At 45.2% G+C, this 19,580-nt stretch overlaps 2 protein-coding genes across 4 annotated transcripts; one reads left to right on the top strand and one right to left on the bottom strand.

The window, feature by feature from the left end:
• Positions 1-2,510: 2,510 nt before the first annotated feature.
• Positions 2,511-7,042, bottom strand: blzf1 (basic leucine zipper nuclear factor 1). Of its 2 annotated transcripts, none has more exons than XM_023835294.2 (7): positions 6,829-7,042; positions 6,162-6,246; positions 5,565-5,971; positions 4,880-5,079; positions 4,664-4,792; positions 4,370-4,586; positions 2,511-3,824 (listed from the first exon to the last, which is right to left on the bottom strand). In XM_023835294.2, exons 2-7 carry the CDS (start codon positions 6,184-6,186, stop codon positions 3,654-3,656), a joined length of 1,149 nt encoding a protein of 382 aa, XP_023691062.2. In that variant the 5' UTR covers positions 6,187-6,246; positions 6,829-7,042; the 3' UTR covers positions 2,511-3,653. The 2 variants fall into 2 exon arrangements, with proteins under 2 accessions (XP_023691062.2, XP_023691051.2); XM_023835283.2 differs by having other exon boundaries at positions 6,896-7,041.
• On the top strand, positions 6,975-18,188 carry ercc5 (excision repair cross-complementation group 5). Of its 2 annotated transcripts, XM_023835261.2 has the most exons (16): positions 6,975-7,060; positions 7,435-7,591; positions 7,744-7,919; positions 8,039-8,154; positions 8,261-8,350; positions 8,564-8,624; positions 8,904-9,047; positions 9,413-9,608; positions 10,073-11,242; positions 11,465-11,667; positions 11,925-12,044; positions 14,886-15,099; positions 15,375-15,519; positions 15,809-16,009; positions 16,692-16,776; positions 17,413-18,188. In XM_023835261.2, exons 2-16 carry the CDS (start codon positions 7,504-7,506, stop codon positions 17,896-17,898), a joined length of 3,495 nt encoding a protein of 1,164 aa, XP_023691029.2. In that variant the 5' UTR covers positions 6,975-7,060; positions 7,435-7,503; the 3' UTR covers positions 17,899-18,188. The 2 variants fall into 2 exon arrangements, with proteins under 2 accessions (XP_023691029.2, XP_023691040.2); XM_023835272.2 differs by lacking the exon at positions 6,975-7,060 and having other exon boundaries at positions 7,103-7,587; positions 7,700-7,919.
• The last annotated feature ends 1,392 nt before the right edge of the window (positions 18,189-19,580 follow it).

The following is a 19,580-nucleotide window of genomic DNA, read 5'->3' as shown; positions in this document are numbered from 1 at the left end:
GTTACACACACAAAGCAGTTTTCATCTGCATTTAGACGTATCAGTGCAAGTCAGGTATCATACTGATTTCTGAATGATGCCATAAGAACATAAGAAACAGATTCCTTAAAATATCATAAAAACGGAGCAGCTTACCAAGCCCATTGTATTATCACACTGCCTTTAGAAAAGGAGGAATTTCTTTCCGTGTTTAACTTTATAAAAAATTCAGGAGCTGTATTGAAACTGCTCAGCTGACACAGAAGAGCTTGCTCTTCCCTTCCTGGGAGGACGTGGGGTGCACTATGCTGGAAACGCCGGTGCTTGATGTCATCGCAGAGCAGTCAATCATCTCCCTCGTTCATCCCGAGACTACATGCATTTCAAGAGCACTGTTTCCCCCTCAAATTCCACAGGGGAAACAGGACTCAGACCCTCAGCCCTGAACAGTGATCTGTCCATGACTTGAGCACAGTAGTAGGTAATTACCACATTACATTGATTCCCAGCTCTCAGTGAGGTCACCATCACCTAGTGAAACTGCCACCTAGCCAAACTGGCTAACCTCAAACAAGAGCCGTGTGAGGCTCAGTGGGTTACAACGCCATGCCTGTGATCAGAAGCTCGCTGGCTCAAATCCCAGGGTTGGCAGAGTGAGTGCACCATTGGTCTCTTGAACAAGGCCCAACTCCCCCCACCCAATTGCTCTAGGGACTGTCTGACCCCTGCTTTTCTGACCCTGTTTTCTCCAAAAAAAGCAGGTGTTGCCATGGATAAAACTGTCTGATAAACTGTAAACCCATCATAATACAGAGAAATACACCCAAGCTTATACCATTACAGCAGGAACTGATAACTCATGACCTTCTAAGACTCCAGTTCACCTGGTAATTGAAAGAACCTCTTGCAGAAATGCAGCTGTAGATGACGTGAGTTAACAACTGATCTTTCATCTCCGATTATTCAGTACTGGCTCAGAGCCTAGAGCCCATCCCAGAAGGTACAGTACAGGGTGTTGACAGGGGACACCCTGGATTGGATGGCCACCATTTACTGTTGCAGTAATGCTACAGAAACACTCTAAAGAGTGGTACAATTCCAGCAATAGGCAGAGACATTTGTGTCCTGCTTCAAGAAGTGCTGCATAAAGTGGTTCCTACCTTCGGCCATTAGGTTCTAGAAGTCACCCTAAGGTGAGGCGGGGAACTGAGCTGCTTTAAGCACATTTCAGTGAATATTCACTGCACATTTATTCATCTATTGTATTTATTCAATCCACTGTACTGAATGGAGAGCCACACAACTAGGATACTTAAGGACTGTGCGATACTGCATATTTCTGAGCCATCACTACATGCAGTGCCGTGTGGAGTTTTCTGCACTGTATACACAGTTTACCACCATTTATTAGTGTGGGTTGCGGTTCCATTACGAATTGCCTTTGGCGTTAATAAAATATCTATCTAAAAAAGGTTTTTGCATTTTAGAAGTGGGAAAAGAGGGTTGTGCAACAGCATGTAGTACATGGAGTATAAAACCTTTCGGCGCTATACTGAAAGTAAAACCCTGTGTACAAATGTACGGTCAAAAGCAGAGTAACAGGCATTCGCACAGTTTGTCTTTTTGATTCAGAAGCACATAGCATCTGTTTGGCTGTTGCTGCCGATAAGGTGGCTGAACACTGAACACATCAGACTGCTTATCGTCCCAGAAAAAAAAACACCCTTGCTGATCCTGGAGGACACTGCTGACACATCCAGAGAGCTTGGAGGACGCCCCCCCCCCCCCTGCTGTTTTCATCAGTTTCCAGACAACGGTGTAACATTCATTGCACAAGCATATTTTATAGCATCTCAAATGAAGTAAGCCACAAATAACTCGGCTTGAGAAACCCCAGATTACTCCAAGCTTGGAAAAAACACAAACCCGTCAAAGACGTTCTTACTTTTCTAAAATAAAGTGAGGGGAACCAACAAGTGACTAAAATACATTACAGAGAATAGAAACAGAATTTTGCTATGGAGGGGTTTTGGTATAGAAACTGTGCATTTTATATAAAAACAATTGAACATAAACACTGTAAATCAAAAAGAATGACAGAACAACAGAAAAACAGGCATGCAAGAGCAATGAGGTCCTCGCAGGAACAACCTTGAATCTCCAAATCCATTTCGCTCCCCTTGAGAAACATTTTGCAACCAACAATGTGCTGCGTATATAAACTGTCAGGAAAATGGAAACGTAGGTGTTCTGAAGAAGGAACCTGCTGTAATTCATGTTGTGATACGAGATACTCCTGTCAGTTTGACACAATCAACAGAAAGAGCCACACGCGGCATCTTCAGGATGCATTTCCAGGAAAAGGCCTAGATCACCACAAAATTGCATTGCATTTACTGCTGTCATTATTATCCATATATCATAACATTTTCCATGTTTAACAGGCTTTAATGATGCAAAAATTATGCCAAATTCATCAGAGCATTAGGTCACTACTGTTAACAGACTGTTGAAGGACACAGTAAATCCTCCAAGTTTTATAAAACTTTTTTTTTATTATTATTTTTACAGACACTCAAGCACATTTAAAACTCACTCAGGCCACAATTTTTATTTGGTCACACAGCTCATGATTGGAGAGGAAAAAATTTAGAGACCTATAAATATTTTTTATAAATTAACAGAGTCTCTCTAGTGGGCCAGACCACAAGAGACAGACAGGTTTCACTATTAATCTGGTCTGCAGGATTCCTTAATGCGTAACACTGTCAATGCTTACAGTACATCGATCAACACTTTTATACAATCCGTTTCTTTCTACTGAAGCCATTTGTCTTAAATACTTTTCTCATAGGAAATGCAAACAGAGCCCATCCTAAGACTTTAAACTGTCATGTTTATTTACATTTCTAATTATTTAGCAGATGCTTTTATCCAAAGTGACATACATTTTTTGAGAGAGCAGGATCAGACAGACCCTGGAGCAAATCCTCTCGGCCCCCAAGCCGAAATCACTCTGCTCATCTTGGGATTTGAACCATTTGAAATAATTTGACTATAGGCGCAGCGTCCCAACTCAATAAGCCACATACCAGCAGCGAGAAAGAGTTGGGAGCAAATATTTACGACTCTTGGGGTTAATTCAGATGGCAACGGTGCTTCCAGTTCCACCCTAGTGACATACAGCTTGTCACAGGGGGCAGAAGGCCCTTTCCTACCAAGAGGTGGCCAGTCAACACGTCAGAAAGGCCATCGCTGATTGAAAATCAGCAGAATTTCAAAACTCATTTTAAACGGGAAAAGAAAACTTGCAATGAACAAACAAAAAAGGCAGGAAAAAGGCATAAATCCCAGCACTGTTCATTTTACTCTTTTTTTTTTTTTTACATATGCAGATAACTTCTTAGTACCATGGATCTATCCATTGATAAGTCAGTCATTTAATTCCACTCAAAAAATACTTCAGTTTCAAGCTTACCAGCTTACAGAAACCATTCCTTTAACACTGAGGGATCTAACATTACCACCTGCAATCATATCAAAAGATAAAAAGTCTGGAAAGTTCTCCTCTGTACTCCATCTAAAAGGATCACTTTAAACACCCACAGCAGTCTTCACTCTCCTTAGGAGAGCACAGAAATTCTGTTTTCAAAGCAAAAGTGAGAGCGTGTGACCTACAGCACAAGCAGCTCTCCACTGCACCGTTCACAGCAGTTAAAGGTTATGTTCTCATAGCGGGTGTACGGATGAAACCGCCCAATGTTCTTCTTATTGGACAAAAATGTCGAGGAGGAGGAGTTACACTGGTCATCAGAACACTGTATAGGATCCAGACACCTCAACACCTGTAAAGAAGAAACAGAATTTGAGTTTAAATAATCACAACCATCAAGAAATGTGTGTCAGGGTATAAGAACTGGGTGAGATAGAGAGGAACTGCAGTGATAAAATAAGAAAAATGCATTCAACTGGGATTCTGGAAGGCTGAAAGAGATTGTCTGTACCTCCTAACTGGGTTAATGTGGCTTTTATGGGAACACCATGCAATACGCAGTGACCAGAGAGGGACCTTCTGCATCTGACTGTCCGATACTGCACTGGGGTATTGGTATTTTGGTTCGGGAGAACAGTGCCCCCATCTGGTTGTCTAATACTTCTCCCAGCTGGTACATAATGTTCCCTAGAGCAGTATCTCACCCTGGTCTTTGGGGACCCCCCAGACCGTCCACATTTTTGTTCCCTCCCAGCTCCCAGGAGGAAGCAAAAACATAGACCACCTGGAGGTCGCCAAGGACCAGTTTGGGGAACACTGCCCTAGACGTCTCCCATCGAAAGACTAATCAAGCTTGAGATGTTTGGCAGGCAGACACCCCTGCGGAGACGCTCACACCTTCTCAGCCATCTTCTCTGCCGGGGAGCTGCAGAGTTCAGACGCCTGGGTCGTCTTCAGGCCGCTGCCGCCCACGTTCCCCAGCAGGTGTGACTTCACCGCCTCGGCGAGCTTCTTATTGGACGCCGCCAGCTCGCCGGTGCTCAGTGGTTGGGCACTGGGGTAGTACGTCTGCTGCCTGCCCCACTGGAGCGACACGAGCAGCTGCTCCAGGGCCCTGCGGGAAACAGTGACGCGTCCCGTAACCCGTTTCAACCCGGGGACTCCAGTGGCATGCAGTGGGGGGGCTTTTACCTGTGCGTGGTTAGCATGTGGGCAGAGAACTCCTCCCTCTCGCACAGCAGATCCTGGATGGCGCTCTGGGCCTGGCGTGCCTGGCGCTGCAGGGTCGCCCTCGCATTGGTCAGTTCGTCAGCCATTACCCTGGCAGTCAGAAAATGTCAGACGAACCCACACACACACACACACTCACTCACATGCGCAAACGGACAGGCTGATGCGCAGACGCACCGACTAGCGAGGAACTTGCTCCTCCACACGTCGCACTGGATGCTCATGCGCTCTAGCTGCTCGGCCGTGTGGGCCAGGCTCCGGCCCAGCGCCTCGTTTTCCAGCACTAGCTGGTTTTTCTCCCGGGCTAGACGCTCAAAGTGGTACTGGAGGTCGTCCCCCACCGAGGCCACCAACAGCTTCTTCAACTCCCGGTTCACCTGCAGAGTGCAAGCGGGGCCTGTCACTATGCAGGTAAAATACCACAGTGCTGAATATGGTGAGTAATGCAGTGAGGGGTCACTGCATTTCCTCTGTAGGGTTGTTTTAACATCAGGATCATGTGACCCAAATGTAACCACACAGGATAAGCTTAAGCCACACAATTGTACATAAAAACACTAACAATGTCAGAGACTGTGGGAGAACCTCATTGGCATTTTTAACCTGCTCTTCCCATAACACCGATAAAAATTCACATTCCCTGAAGTTTTATAAGATGCTGGTAACTCCACACCTACATAACCAAATATCACCCTTTTTTCCATTATTCATACATTTTTGCAAAAATTTTTTACTTTTGGCCGATTTGCACATAAAAATCCAATCAAAGGGTCACGCTGTGCGATTCACCACATCGATAGCGATGAGAAGATAACGGTGAGATCCTGGGGGGGAACCTGCAGAGCTCCTTGCCCCAACCTACCTCAGTCTGAACGCGCAGCTGATTAGACAGCCCCTCCTTGTCCCGCAGAAGCCGATGCTCCGAGTTCTGCAGCTTCTCCAGAGTGGCCTTCCAGTCCAGAGCAGACTTGCAGGACTCCGGCGGACCCTGTTCCCCAAGGCCGGGGGCTGGAGGAGGTGCTTGGGCACGTGTGCTTCTGCTGATGGCAGCATGGGGCACCAGGATACGTGTGGCCTCCACCTCCGTACACGCCTCGCGACCCACCTTGCCGAGGTGGAGCACCCCTGGGCGGAGCACAGCTACAGGCGTGGTCTTGGGGCTATGCTGGAGCGGGGCTACCTCCGCCTGCGATTCCGCGGTGACCTCCGGGGCACTCGGCACCACATCCGTCTCCATGCCATCTCCAGAGCCTCGCACAGGCACTGGGGCTGCAACACAGTTACTCAGTGTGAATGCCCACATACTGATACAGTCAATGTCGATGCTGTTTTACTAACTGATAATCACTCATGTTATATGTGACATTATTAGACATTAATATTAGCATTAACACAAGGTTATTAGTGTGTTACTGCAACAGATCGATATTCGTCCAAGATAACATGAAAAGTGCATTACCTTTAATTTGTAGGACAGCTGACATCGTGGGCACAATTGAGGTAAAAAATCGTTTGTGCTTTCAGGGAGAACTTCAGTTTTAATGCTGCAAACACCACACAAAGCCAGTTTAGATCTTACAGGGCTCCTGTTTCGTGAGCACATAAGTGTTAAGATCAAATAATCAGCCGCGCGGATAATCAATGCTACACACCACGTGAACTGCAGCACAACGTACAGCAATCATGTGTGCGAGGCTCGCGTTCCTATAATTCACTGCATTGAATTAAATGGTAAAACTAGGGTGGCCTAATTACAATCAAGAAAAAATTGAAATTGAACAGTGTCTAGAGAAAACATAACTTGCTGTTAGGAAGCGTAATGGAAAACAAACGTTTCAGATGACGCATCGTCTGATCGAAACAAAACGAGGAAGGGAAAAATTCCCGAAATTCGATAAACAGATAAAAGTATATATTTCCTGATTAAGTAATAGTGGAAAGCATCTGATTCATTTACTGATTTAGTTAAGTGGGCTTAAAGGATGGGAAGAGATTTAACATTTTATACAACAAATTAGCTAGCTTGTTACTTCAATGCAAGTACAGTACAGATAACTGCCAAGCTCCTGTACAGGCGTCGACGTAACTTAAACATCAACTGGAACAACGCCGAACAAACAACATACATTTCATAATCTCCGCTAATAATTTCTCAGCTGATATGAATGAAATTCAAAAGTAAAACAATCGTACCAAATGAAACGAAATAGCAAACAAATCCCCTGATGATTTAAACCAATGTAGCGCCGTTCTAACAGCTCAGCTCCGTGGACTCCATCCCCAGTCGGAAACGAAAGTATCCGGTGACGTCAGGGCACTTCCGTTTGTGCTCGGCGGCGAGAACACGCCTGGATGCGCGTACGCTCAACTATTGCTGCAAACTGTTTTTCAATGAATACTCAATATGAAAAATAATCATAAGAGATTAAAATTCGCTTAAATCAACGACATTTTCAGATGGCATTTAAAGAATTTAACGACTTTCTAGTTCTGACTGTACTTTTGAAAATGTGTGGAGTAGGCGGAACTATCGTGATGTGATTATGTTGTGCTGTAGGAATGTAATAACGGATGCACCTAATATTAACCCCTTTTTTCACTTTAATGTTTTCGTGGCGGACCGATTTATACATCCGTTCTTAGTTAACCGGTTTAGTTAAAATAATGTATTTAAAGATAGATTTGAAGTGTTTCTGGTCGCATATTTACTCTGTGGCTATTTGTTCTTGTAGGCTACTTCCAACTAGTTAGATTTCATTCTGGAGGCAGTCAGAATTATACCGGCGAAATAGTGTCCTGCCATGGGAGTACACGGGCTGTGGAAACTCCTTGAGAGCACCGGGAAACCTATTAATCCCGAGACTTTAGAGGGAAAGATTCTTGCTGTCGGTATCCTTTCTTGTGGAAAGTTAACGTTTATTTAGTTGCTGCATCTTATTTGTACTTGAGTGTAAAAGTGGTTGTGTATTTATTTTTGTATGGTCTCCATGTTCTCAGGTTTGCACTTGCCTGTATGTACGGATTCCTAAATGTTAACACAGACATCAGTATCTGGCTGAATCAAGCGGTGAAGGGCGTGAGGGATCGCGAGGGAAACAGTGTCCAGAATGCTCATCTCCTCACTCTCTTCAACCGACTCTGCAAGCTCCTTTTCTTCCGCATTCAACCCGTCTTCATCTATGATGGGGATGCACCGCTTCTTAAGAAGCAGACTCTGGTAAGTCTGGCAGAATCTGTCAGAGAGATTCCTGGCTGAAAGAGAGACTATAAAGAAAATGGGATTAGTCAAAGTGGAGGAGTTCTCCCAATGACAGTCTCATCCATCTGGTTTGCCAGGCCATTCGTCGACAGAGGAAAGAAGAAATGAACATGGAATCCAAGAAGACCAATGAGAAACTGCTCAAGACGTTCCTGAAAAGACAGGTTATCAAGGCTGCGCTCGGGAACGCAAGGTGAGAATGATGTGATACAGTGGGGAACATTGCTGGTGGAGAGAAAGACAGGACACGGGAAACACTGACGAGATGCACACACCTGTCACTTTTTGTCTCGTTTCAGTCAGGAGGAGCTGCCTAGTATTTCATCTGTCAGAAGAGAAGAAGTTGATGACATCTATGTATTGCCGACCCTAGAAAAGGAGACAAACAGGTGAAGTTGGGGAAAAAAAATGTATTTGTTGCATTTTCGAAGTACCTAAGGCGATGCAAAACCTGATGACAGGTTTGTAAGGCTAGTAAGAAGAATTTCTCCTCCTGTGACTAAATATGTGCACATCTGATACTCTCATAATTTTGAACTTTAGTTCATTTAAAACAGCATTCAGTAAATTGACTTAAAGTGTATTTATTTTTGTTTGGGCAGTTCTGAGGATGAAGCAGAAATGGAATGGGAAGAGAGCCTGCAGAATCGACGTTTGTTACAGGTACTGCATGTTTGAAGTATATGCAAAGATAGCTTGCTGAAGATGGATGGGTTATGCAGTGTCAGGGCTCCAATTTGATACATTATGTGATGATTTTGCAATGAAGGTGTGATTTATAGTGTCCTTTTAAAACACAATGTATCTGTTACTGGCTGGGAATACAATTATACCTCTTGTATTTTTTCTGATTAATTGTGGTTACAGCAATTTAATCCTCTTCTGGCTGTTGTTGTTAATACCAGTTTTTTTCTGCATGAGTAAAGTAGAGTTTTCTGGTAGGAGGAGATCTTTATGAATCCCAACTCTATGGACATTGACTCAGAGGATTTCGCACAACTGCCAGCAGAGGTCAAACATGAGATCCTGACGGAAATGAAGGAGTTTAGCAAGAAACGTCGGACCATGTTCCAGAGACCCCCAGAGGTTCTGACAGTGGCCCCCAGCCCCCACACTGCACTTTGCGCAGTGTTTTATGTGTTTTATGTGTTCATATTCCCTTAAGCAGACGTTTAAGCGTTCATTAGTTTGAGTGTGCTGTTTAGAATTACTTTTGGCAGAGTTGCTATTTGCAGTAAAAAATAAAGCTAGAATTGTCATAAGAGCTGGCAGAAGCTTGATGTACTTTTATCTGAGATAAATACCATGCATGCCATTTTGGAATATCCCACAGTCGTTATCCAGTTTTTCATTTGTGAAACCTTAAGTGGTGTATTTGGCCTGGAATTATTCCAGAGCCCTGATTTTTGTGAGCCACAGTAGGAGAGATTGACATTGGTTTTCCCTGTCAGAAATCCAAGGATTTCTCCCAGTACCAGCTGGCCGGCTTGCTGAAGCGGAACCAGCTTAACCAGCGTTTGGAGGGTGTGCAACGGGAGATGGCGCAACGGGGCTTCAGGCCATTGGAGGAGGATGAAGACGGGGGCCGCAGTGTGGAGACCCGTGCCCTGGTATCAGAGGACACCACCCACTACATTCTCATCAAAGGTACATGCATTTGGGCACACTCGGAGGAATAAAAATATGGTGGACGGTGTGATAGACGTGATTTAGCTTAACACTATAACATTATGTCATAACATTTGATTGGTGGGATACATTTATTTTATAATCATTTGAAAGGCTTTTACACCATCTGGCCAAATAAGAAACGTCCTCCATTATGTAAATCACACATGGAAGCAAACACCTGCTAATCAAATTATACAGCTACAAAAACAGTTATTGGATCAACAAGTAGAAAGTGGAAATTATCACTCTTGTGTTCTTAAATTTCTCACTCAAAGTGTTATAGTCACATAATTAACTGCTCAGTTTAATTATATCAAATGTTATAGTGTTTTATTAAAATCTGGCAAGGCAGAGGAAGTCTGGCAAATACTACTTTTTCAAACTTGGTATGAACTTTATATGATATGTTTGTAACATGAGCTAAAAAATGTCCTTCTCAGGATCGAAGGACAAGGACAAACTTCCAGAGAAGGAGCTGGCTATTCAGCCTTGGCCCACTGGTACCACAGCAACAAAAGTGAGGCCAGAACCACTCTGGCGCCCCCTCTCGGAAAACAGTCCTGAAAAGAAGCCTCGTTCCCCACCTATTAACACTCTCTCTCCAGATACTGCACCTCTTTCATCGCCTCCACCCTCCCCACCCAATAACACTTTTGCCGCAGAAGCTGCACCTCCATCACCACGGACCCTGAAGGCCATCCAAGCAGCCATGATGGACAGTAGCTCAGATGAAGAAAGTGGAGACGTCATAATACTTGGGGAACATCACCCCAATGAGCCACTGTCACCTCGTACCATGCTGGCTATCCAGCAATCCCTGAATGAAGACCTAGCAGATACTACCAGCCTGGTTGGCCACTCCAGTGAAGATGCCCCGCCCCTCACATCAATACCTGTCAAACAATCCCTGAACGAGGAGCTAGCAGATACCACTAGTCTGATCGGCCACTTCCGTGGAAGTGCTCCACCCATCATATCAAGCCCTATCAAGCAATCCCTCAATGAGGAGCAAGCAGATACCACCAGTCTGATTGGCCACTCCAGTGACAATACCCCGCCCCTCACATCAATCCCTATCAAGCCATCCCTGAATGAGGAGCTAGCAGATACCACTCTTCTGATTGGCCATTCCACAGCTCCCATCCAGCCACTAGCTGATTCCATCATTCATATCACCAGCTCAGAGAGTGAAATAGATGATTCCATGGAAGACAATAGCAAGGACCTCCACTGTAGCTTAGTAGGGGACAATAAGGAGATGACAGATAATTCCCATCTCATTTCCACAGTCTCAAATGCTGGACCAGTCCCACCAGCCTCTGAGTCTTCTCTTTCATCTGGTCAAGAGCAAATAAAATTTCTAGGTCAGATACAAGAATCAAAACTAGAATCAGGATCCATCTCATCTCTGAACAGCTTTGTTTTGGATAAGGACAATGCCAAAGAGGACGTGATGAGGTCAGAATGTCAGCTGTCACATCCTACCCAGTATCCTCTGCCCAACAGACAGGAAGTGACCTTTGAACCAGGAAATGGCACTGAGGAAAGCCCAACCGATATTGAGGAAGTTGTTGAAAGGAAAGCTGTGAATGTAGAAAGTGACTCTGAAGGTAGGATGATGTAAACACCATCAAGCAATGCATGTATGTATGTTTGATATGTATGAGTTTCGTACCCACACATGCATGGAATAGCTGTTTATTGATCTGGTACAAGGTGGCGCTGTAGAGCACAATCCCATGATGAAGGAGCTGGTTGTGTGATTGTCTACAGAACATCCTGGGTGGTGCTGGTGGAACTAATCTCAATGTTCAGATGTCATGGTTCCACAGGTAGCTTCATCGAAGTGTCAGATATAGAGGAGGAGGAAGAGGAGAATGGCAGTGTGGAGGAAGAGGAAGTCCCAGTGAAGGAAGAGACTCAGCAGGGGGGACGCCCAGCAGAAACTGAAACTGATGAGGTGGAAGATGAGGTCAAGCAGCCCCAGGAGACCCGCGCTGAAACGGCTAAGGGAGAGTGGGAGCATGTGGACCTGGTAATGACCAGAATTCTGCTTCAGGACAGACTGTAAAATGGGCTTCATGGAATGCGGCAGTAAAGGCTCAAATAAGGCAACAGATAGCATAGCGGTCAAGGGGAGGAACCTGTCAGACTACCGCAGTGTGTCCAACCTGAAGGTCCAGCTATGTAAAAATGATACAAACTTTCTGCATTTGAAAGCATCAGCTAAATTTAGCCAAAGAATGTAGCTGTGATCTCTGTCCCATTGTCATTGCTCATCCCGTGCTGCAGGAGGAGCTGTTGCAATTGGAAACATCATTGGAGTCCCAGGAGAGCACCCTAAAGGCTCAAAAACAGCAACAGGAGCGTACCGCCGCTACAGTCACAGGACAGATGTACCAGGAGAGCCAAGTGAGACTTCCACCCGCTTCCTATATAATAAATATTACTTTTTGAAAGATGCTAGGTATAGGTAAATTTACCTGTATTTGTAGTGAGTCCCATGGTCCTGCAGATTGACAGCGGGGGTCTGAATAAACCTTGTTAACAAGCCAAGCATCTGTCAACATAGGGAGCACTCGATTGGCTCAATTCTGAAGCCAGGGGTGTTACCAGAAGGCTGTGGATTTTACGGGGGGTTCTGTGCCTCCCAGCTGGTCCTGGCATGCTGTCTTATTTTAGATATCCGCTCATGTTTACCAGTGCAAATGATAGCCCTCGTGGAAATATTTAGACTGCAGGCCAGGCCAGTGTGACGTGATTATGTGTGTGTTTAGTATGAGGAGTGGTGTGTTGATGAGGCCAGGTACTAAATCTGTGTGTGTGTGTGTGTGTGTGTGTGTGTGTGTGTGTGTGTGTGTGTGTGTGTGTGTGTGTGTGTGTGTTTTGCAAACATGGATTATCTTTATGGGGACAATTTTTGAGACTAATCAAGTGACTTTTATTTTGCACCTGTGTCTTCTAAAATAGTGCTAATAATTTCAGGTTAGTTGCATTAAATTAGGGTCAATGCGAAGTTCCTAGAAAGCCTATTAGTGTTGCCTTTTGTTTGATCTGCTCATGCGCTAATATCAGAGGTACTTTCGCACCAAAGTTCAGGAACCTGGTTCCTGGTTTCCAGTTCCTGGGCAGTTTTATTTGGGAACATTTGCAGATTTTGGCCACTTTCGTATGTCGCTTTCCCACCACACAACAGGAGCTGTGACCTTTATGCTAAATAACTATGGGAGACACAAAAAGTTTGTAGATTAAACTTAATATATAATCTATAAGCGAGGGAACTACTCCGCCACCCAAAAAGCAATGAATGATGAATTAGTTGTTCTATTAATTATTGGAGGGGAGCGAGGGGATTGATTATACGGTACAAACTAAGGGACAAATCGCATCCTGCATCGATAAAAAAAAACAGGACACAGCTTTTCATTTTACCGCCCCCCATGTTGCAATATTTTCCGAAGCAGAAATATGGAGAAGCAAGCTAAACAAAGATATTCAGTAATGCATTTATTGTAATTGAAATATAAATATAATTCCATTTGCTCAATTTTTTTGTCCACTATTTCCAGCTGTTTTCCCCGCACTTCTGCGTAACGTCCAAGTTGGAGCAGGTGCTTGTGGTTAACCAATCAGCAAAGTTCATCGCTATCAACCCTAGGGATGCTACTGCTCTGCTCATTTTTATCACGGTTTTAAGAAACATGGTTTAATTCGTTGTGCTTTGTATGTGTTAAAAAAAAAAACTCAATTACAACTTCAAATACATTTTTCAAAATTTATTTTCGTTAAAGTAAAAAGTTGAACAAGTTTAAATTTTAACAAAAAAAGGCAACATAATGTCAAAGTGTACACCTAGTAGTTGTAGTGTAATACGTTTTTTCTTCTTGTTGGAAATATTAAGCTGATGGGCGCGTTAGGCAGATGCACACCAACACAGAGTATAGCTGAAAATACTTCGCTGTAATACTCCCCAGTGCTTTTTAGGTGGCACCCACACAGAAAATGCATTTATGGCCTTTTTTTCCTGATCCAAAAAAAAAAACATTTTACTAATCGTAACCGTTGGAACTGCAGTTTGGCTACATGCGCCAAACTGGATACCAAACTGAACCGTTCAACTTTTTCCGGAGAAATGTTGAATCCCTAATAAGCCCCTAACCCCAGTAATTCCTGGTTGAACATGAAGTACATATCCCAGAGTAGGCACTAAATAAAGGTTCAGGAACTCTCACCAGGACCTGCAATCAGGCCGAGTTCCAGGAATGTGCCAGGAACTCCTTCCTTCCTGAAAAAGTTCCTGCTTTCTGAAAAAAGTTCTTGAGGTGGGAAAGGGCCTAGTATCAGAGAGGCATATTAATGCCCCAACCCCCCCACAAGCTTAATGCTTCATCCTGCCCCATCAGTGAGAACAAAGCCTGACCTTAGCCTGAGTTTTCCACTCTCTCTATTAGTCCTTGACTAAGCAAGGGGGATTTTCTGCTCCCTGCTAATCAGCATCACCCGACCGCTATTGAATGTGCTTTAATAAGCTCTACTAACATTTCCATCAATCTCCAACTCTGAATATGTCCTCTTCACAATATTTAGTTTTCAACTAAGGACTCTTCATGTGTCAAATGACTGTTGATCATTTCCCAGCCCAAGGTAAACATGTTTGTAAGCTTTAGATAAACTTGATAAAAACACATGAATGCTGTTTTATGATGTCAGAAGCCTTCGTGCAAAATAGACCCTCTGAGGGATTTTGTTGAAAAGATCCAGTTTTGGTAATTTATCGATAGGTAATTAAAAATGCTGATGAGTGTGTACTGGCTTGTACGTACAGCTGTTGAAATTAACTGGAATGCTTTGAAGTGTTTAGAAATATTATTATTGGTTACGGTGTGTTTTCCAAACCTCACATACTCTCCCTGCTTTTTAGTGCAGCTTTTTATAGTGCTCTCTCTCTCTCTCTCTCTCAGCTGGGTGCCTGTACTGGGCTCAGCTGGGAGAGAAATTGAAGAAGCACTCATGAAAATCTATTTAAAAAGTTAATGCTATAAACTTTCTATACAAATATATAAATTTTGTGTGGTTTATATGGATTTGCGTTGTGCAGTTTGAGGGAAGCTGGCAAAGTGTAGGGGGGGGGGTCGCAGAAGCTCGATGTGGCACTGGGAGATACCAAGTGTTAGCCAAGACGGGGGGGATGTACACACGTTTTGTCTCTGGGATTCTTCCCTCTGCCCCCTGAGCTGTTGCCTAACCCCGCAGGAGCTGCTCCGTCTCTTCGGCGTGCCTTTCTTGGTGGCGCCCATGGAGGCTGAGGCGCAGTGCGCCGCACTGGAGCAGCTGGACCAGACCCACGGCACCATCACCGACGACAGTGACGTCTGGCTCTTCGGCGCTCGCCACGTCTACAAGAACTTCTTCACCCACAACAAATATGTAGAGCAGTACCAGTACCTGGATATTAAGAACCAGCTCGGTGAGAGATCCTACCACAGTAACATTTCTACCCATCTGTCCCTCTGCTTTCATATCCTACGTACATGTTGTCTGGGCTTATATGGGTTCTTCTGCCATCTGGCACCTGAGTATTACTGGTATTCAAATACCCTTCGTTGTAAGATGTCATCACCCAGGGGAAAGACAATCTGCCCAGGAACGTTCAAAAGATGACGTTTCCTGCCCAGTCAGACACCTTTATTGCGTACTTTAATATTAGACGACTCAGCCACTAACATGATCTATGTCCTCCAGGCCTGGACCAGGCAAAGCTGATCAACCTCGCCTACCTTTTGGGCAGCGACTACACAGAGGGTGTTCCGGGCGTGGGCTACGTCACCGGCATGGAGATCCTCAACGAGTTTCCTGGGGGGGGCATGGAGCCGCTCATAAGCTTGTTGTAAGGCGGGGAGACGATCTTTATGACCTGAGTGTTGTATGTTCATGTCAGTGTCATGTCCCCCAAGCACTTAGCTAGAATTAGGAGGATTTAGATTAAGTGGACTTTCCAGTGAAGTATGCTGACAGTTATGGGTCTAAGTGGTAGTTTCAATGTTCTCAGATGTTCCTGCTGTGTTCAGTGAGTCTTTTTTTTTTCCCCTGGTTATAGTTTGTTTTATCCTGAAGCCCCATTTGTGTTAGACTAGCGCATGACAGAAGATAAACTATGCTTTTTGTGGCTGGATTAGCGAGTGGTGGTCCCAGGCCCAGGAGAATATGAAGGTGGCTCCCAACCCAAACGACTCCAAGGTGAAGAAGAAGCTGAGGAGCATCCAGCTGCCAGCCGGCTTCCCCAACCCCGCCGTAGCGCAAGCCTACCTGCAACCCACTGTGGACGACTCGTGCGGAGCCTTTAGCTGGGGCCGCCCGCAAATTGAGCTCATTAAAGAATATCCTTTATTATTGTGTTATTTTTGGTTTTGCAGCTGTCCTAGTGTGTAGGGGGTAATAGGTACATTCATTCCAAGATTAAAATTCTATGAGTGTTTATTAGACTATTCATACATATTCTAACTGCTTATTCTGGACTGGGGACCTGGAGTCTATCCCAGTCAGCACTGGCCACAGGGCTGCAGTGCAGCTGGGATGGGATGGCAGGACACACACACACACACACACACACACAAACACACAATGTCATTCAGCCTTCACTAGTGGCCAGAATTGTGGAAACACTTCCAATTTTTAGACATTGCAGAACTTTATTCAACTGATGCTCCAGTTACCTATTTAATCTTTCAGTGTATGGTGGTTGTGGCATTATTTCATTGTTCATATACATTACTGTCAATATTTGTATAGTAGTGTTTAAAGCGTAGTGCCAAAAATACTAGGTGTTTCCACAATTTTGACCACTGGTGTAGCTGCGTGTCTTTGGACTGCAGGCGGAAGCCGGAATACTGAGAATAAATCCATGCAGCGTCTGAATATGCCAAACTGCACATGCAGAGTGGTTTTTACCAGCCTTTGAAGTGTGAAGCAGCAGAACTAGTCGCTGGACCCATTATTATTCATCCATTTTGCTGTTTTCATGCCAAGTCACAATAAGTCTCTTCCGTGACTCCCTTGTACCTTCTGCCTGAGTCGCTTTGGCTGGAACAGCAGGAAGACAGAAGAGGTTCTGCAACCTGTCATGAAGAAGCTGAACATCCAGCAGGTACCTGGCAGGCTGGGCAGAGACGTCACATGTTGAGATGCCAGTTCGGTTTGAGTCCGGGTTCATTTCAGGTAGTAGCGGCAGGACATGTTTACAGTGGGTGAGTTAATGTTTCACGTGGTCTTGAGATACTCTGCTGGGCTTAAAATGTTCCGTGGGATCAAACTTCCACTGATTAATATCTGCCAAGCCTCTCAACTGAAAATAAGAGCCTGAAAAATCTGGTTCATTGGAAAATGTATCAGCCATATTTTTTCTGGTCATCAGGGAGCGCAGTTAGGAATTGTACATTATTCCTGTCATTTATGGAGAGCAGAATTACGAGAACTAGTGCTTGTTTAGGTTTATGCCATATAAGGTTATCCATTGTGGATGGAAAGGTGAGGCCTGAGCATCTGGCAAATGATGGAGGTCAGTGGAAAGTCTGGGTTTAGTTGTTTTATCGAGTTCCGAACGCCGGCCCTTCTGGGAGAACAGGTGTGCCGGTTCCAGAGGTGCAGGGATCGACATTCCCATCGCGTGCCATCACCGCCGGATTATGCATTGACGGCGTGATGGGTTGATACGCTGCGATTAACCCGTCTGTCATCTGCCTCGCGGTTACTGCAGCCTCTTCTCTCTGTCCTCGTCCCCCAGACACAGCTCCGGATCGACTCCTTCTTCCGCCTGGAGCAGCAGGAGCGGCAGGCAATCCGGAGCCAGCGGCTACGACGTGCCGTCACCTGCCTCAAGAGGAAGGAGCAGGAAGATGAGGAAGGCGGGGGGAATGATGAAGGCTGCCCGCCGCCTAAGGCCGAGAAAGCGAATGTGGAGGGGACTCGGGATGAGGGGTGGGCCGGGGGGTTTATGGTCATGGCGGACAGTGTGCCTCCCCTGGGGGGAGAGGAGGAGGAGGAGGAGGAGGGGGGGCGCGGGATTATGCAGTCGGAGGAACAGCCCCCAACACCTGAGGCCAAGCCCAAACTCAGCCCCGTGAGGGCAGGGCCAGGCAGCAGCAGCTCAGGGGACGACAGTGACGCTGATGTCAGGGTCACCATGGTTACCGCACGTTCCGTCTTTGAGAACAAGCCACGGGGTCGGGGTAGGAGGGGAGTACGCGGGAAGAACCCGAGAAAGCGATGAAGGTGGCAGCGTTTGTGTGTGATGATAAAATGATATTCCTGTGTGGCGTCGCCTTCTCCGGCCTCTGTGAGCTTCACAGCCACTCTGTGAGCTTCACAGCCACTCTGTGATATGGTAATAATCTGTGTAATAATCAGGAATAGCTGAAGAACTTTGTTGGGTATATGGATTAATATAAGTGCAGGTGCACAATGACCGCACGGATGAAATTGTACAGTTGTACCACATCCTTTTTTTAACCATATTTATGTTTGTATGCTTTCTACAAAACAATGGAACGATGAAATCTCTTTCCTTTAGTCTATTCTTGTCTGCTTTTAGATGTAAAACAGCAGCATCTAGAAGTCTGAAAATAAGCATGCGGAGCCATTCGCCCAGTTCTCCTCGTGACCTACTTAGTATGCTAGCATCTGTTACTCGAGTCTGTTTTCCTGTCTGTGCAGACACCCCCTCCCCACCTCATAACCGTCCTCTCCCCCTACCCTTCTGCTGGCCTGACTCCTCTCAATCCCCTTTTGTGCTTCTCGGTCCCCGCAGCCTGGTCGTCATGGATATTAAGAACAGCTGCTGCGGACCTCTGAAGGAAATCCACTCTTATACTTTCCACCTCGCCGGTCTCATTATTTACACACATAAGCTGCCCTGTCAGCGAACTCCAATGGGAGTGTTTTCTGGGATCGTGGAGGTGCTGAGCTGCAGAAACCAATACCTAAGAGTGGATGGATTTAAAAATGTTCAAGTAACTTGGCTCTCATGTTGTCCAACACAGTGATCCAATGAAATGGTTACATTTTACTTCACACACCACATTTTCAGCTAGTATGAAATGTCAGTTTATGCAGTTTGACAACCTGTACATCCTTTAAGTTTTAGATGCAGGTGTGCTACTGTTAGTAAACAGATCCTGGTTAATCTGAGCACCAGAATCTTGGATGTTTGTTATAGTCCTGGTGTTATAATTCCGATTGTTCAATTGCCCCCTATTACCAAGGGCTTTTATCGGACTGCTTAACATTTGGAAAAAAGTTTTGGTGCAAACTTTATGTGGTGGCTGTAATGCGCTGGGTGCAGAACTGCATTTCTGCAGCATCGCTGATAATAGGAGAGTGATGTAATGCATTCTGCTTTCTGTGTTATGGTCAGAGGGATCCCGGGGCTCATTCCTGGAGCCTGGCTGAACCTGTTATGTCAAAGCAGCTGCTGCAGTCAGTCACTCTTGTCAGACTAAGCAGGACAAGGGGTTGCCTGGCCTTTGGTCAGGAGGAGAACGTTCCTGGGCGGCAGGCGGCAGGAATGGGTGCCGGCAAACTACGAGCGTGCGTCAGAGATGGAGCGAGAAATTGGACGTGGCTCCGCCTCAGAGTGTGGGCCTCGTGTCAAAGGGAAGAGGGGGTTGACACTTGATTAGCGAAATTAGCATATCAAGTAGCACTTGGGCCAATTCCTTTTTTTAGCATAGCAGGGATTGTTATGGATTGCTTTTTGAATCCCCTGCACATGTGTGTGACTTTGTGGTCAGGTGAATATAGCTCCCAGCAGCGTGTTAATGCACAGTGCATTTAAAGTGGGATTAGCCAAACACGACTAAGCGTAACACTTTTTATGGTTTCTGTTGGCTTGCTTATGGTTATGTAATACTGCAGCTGTCAGTATGGAGGATAGGAGGAGATCAGGTGTCTTCA

This window comes from Paramormyrops kingsleyae, chromosome 1 (genome assembly GCF_048594095.1).
Source record: "Paramormyrops kingsleyae isolate MSU_618 chromosome 1, PKINGS_0.4, whole genome shotgun sequence".
NCBI classification, from domain to species: Eukaryota; Metazoa; Chordata; class Actinopteri; order Osteoglossiformes; family Mormyridae; genus Paramormyrops; species Paramormyrops kingsleyae.
Note: the sequence above shows the minus strand (reverse complement) of the source record. Positions and strands in the feature narration are given on the sequence as shown.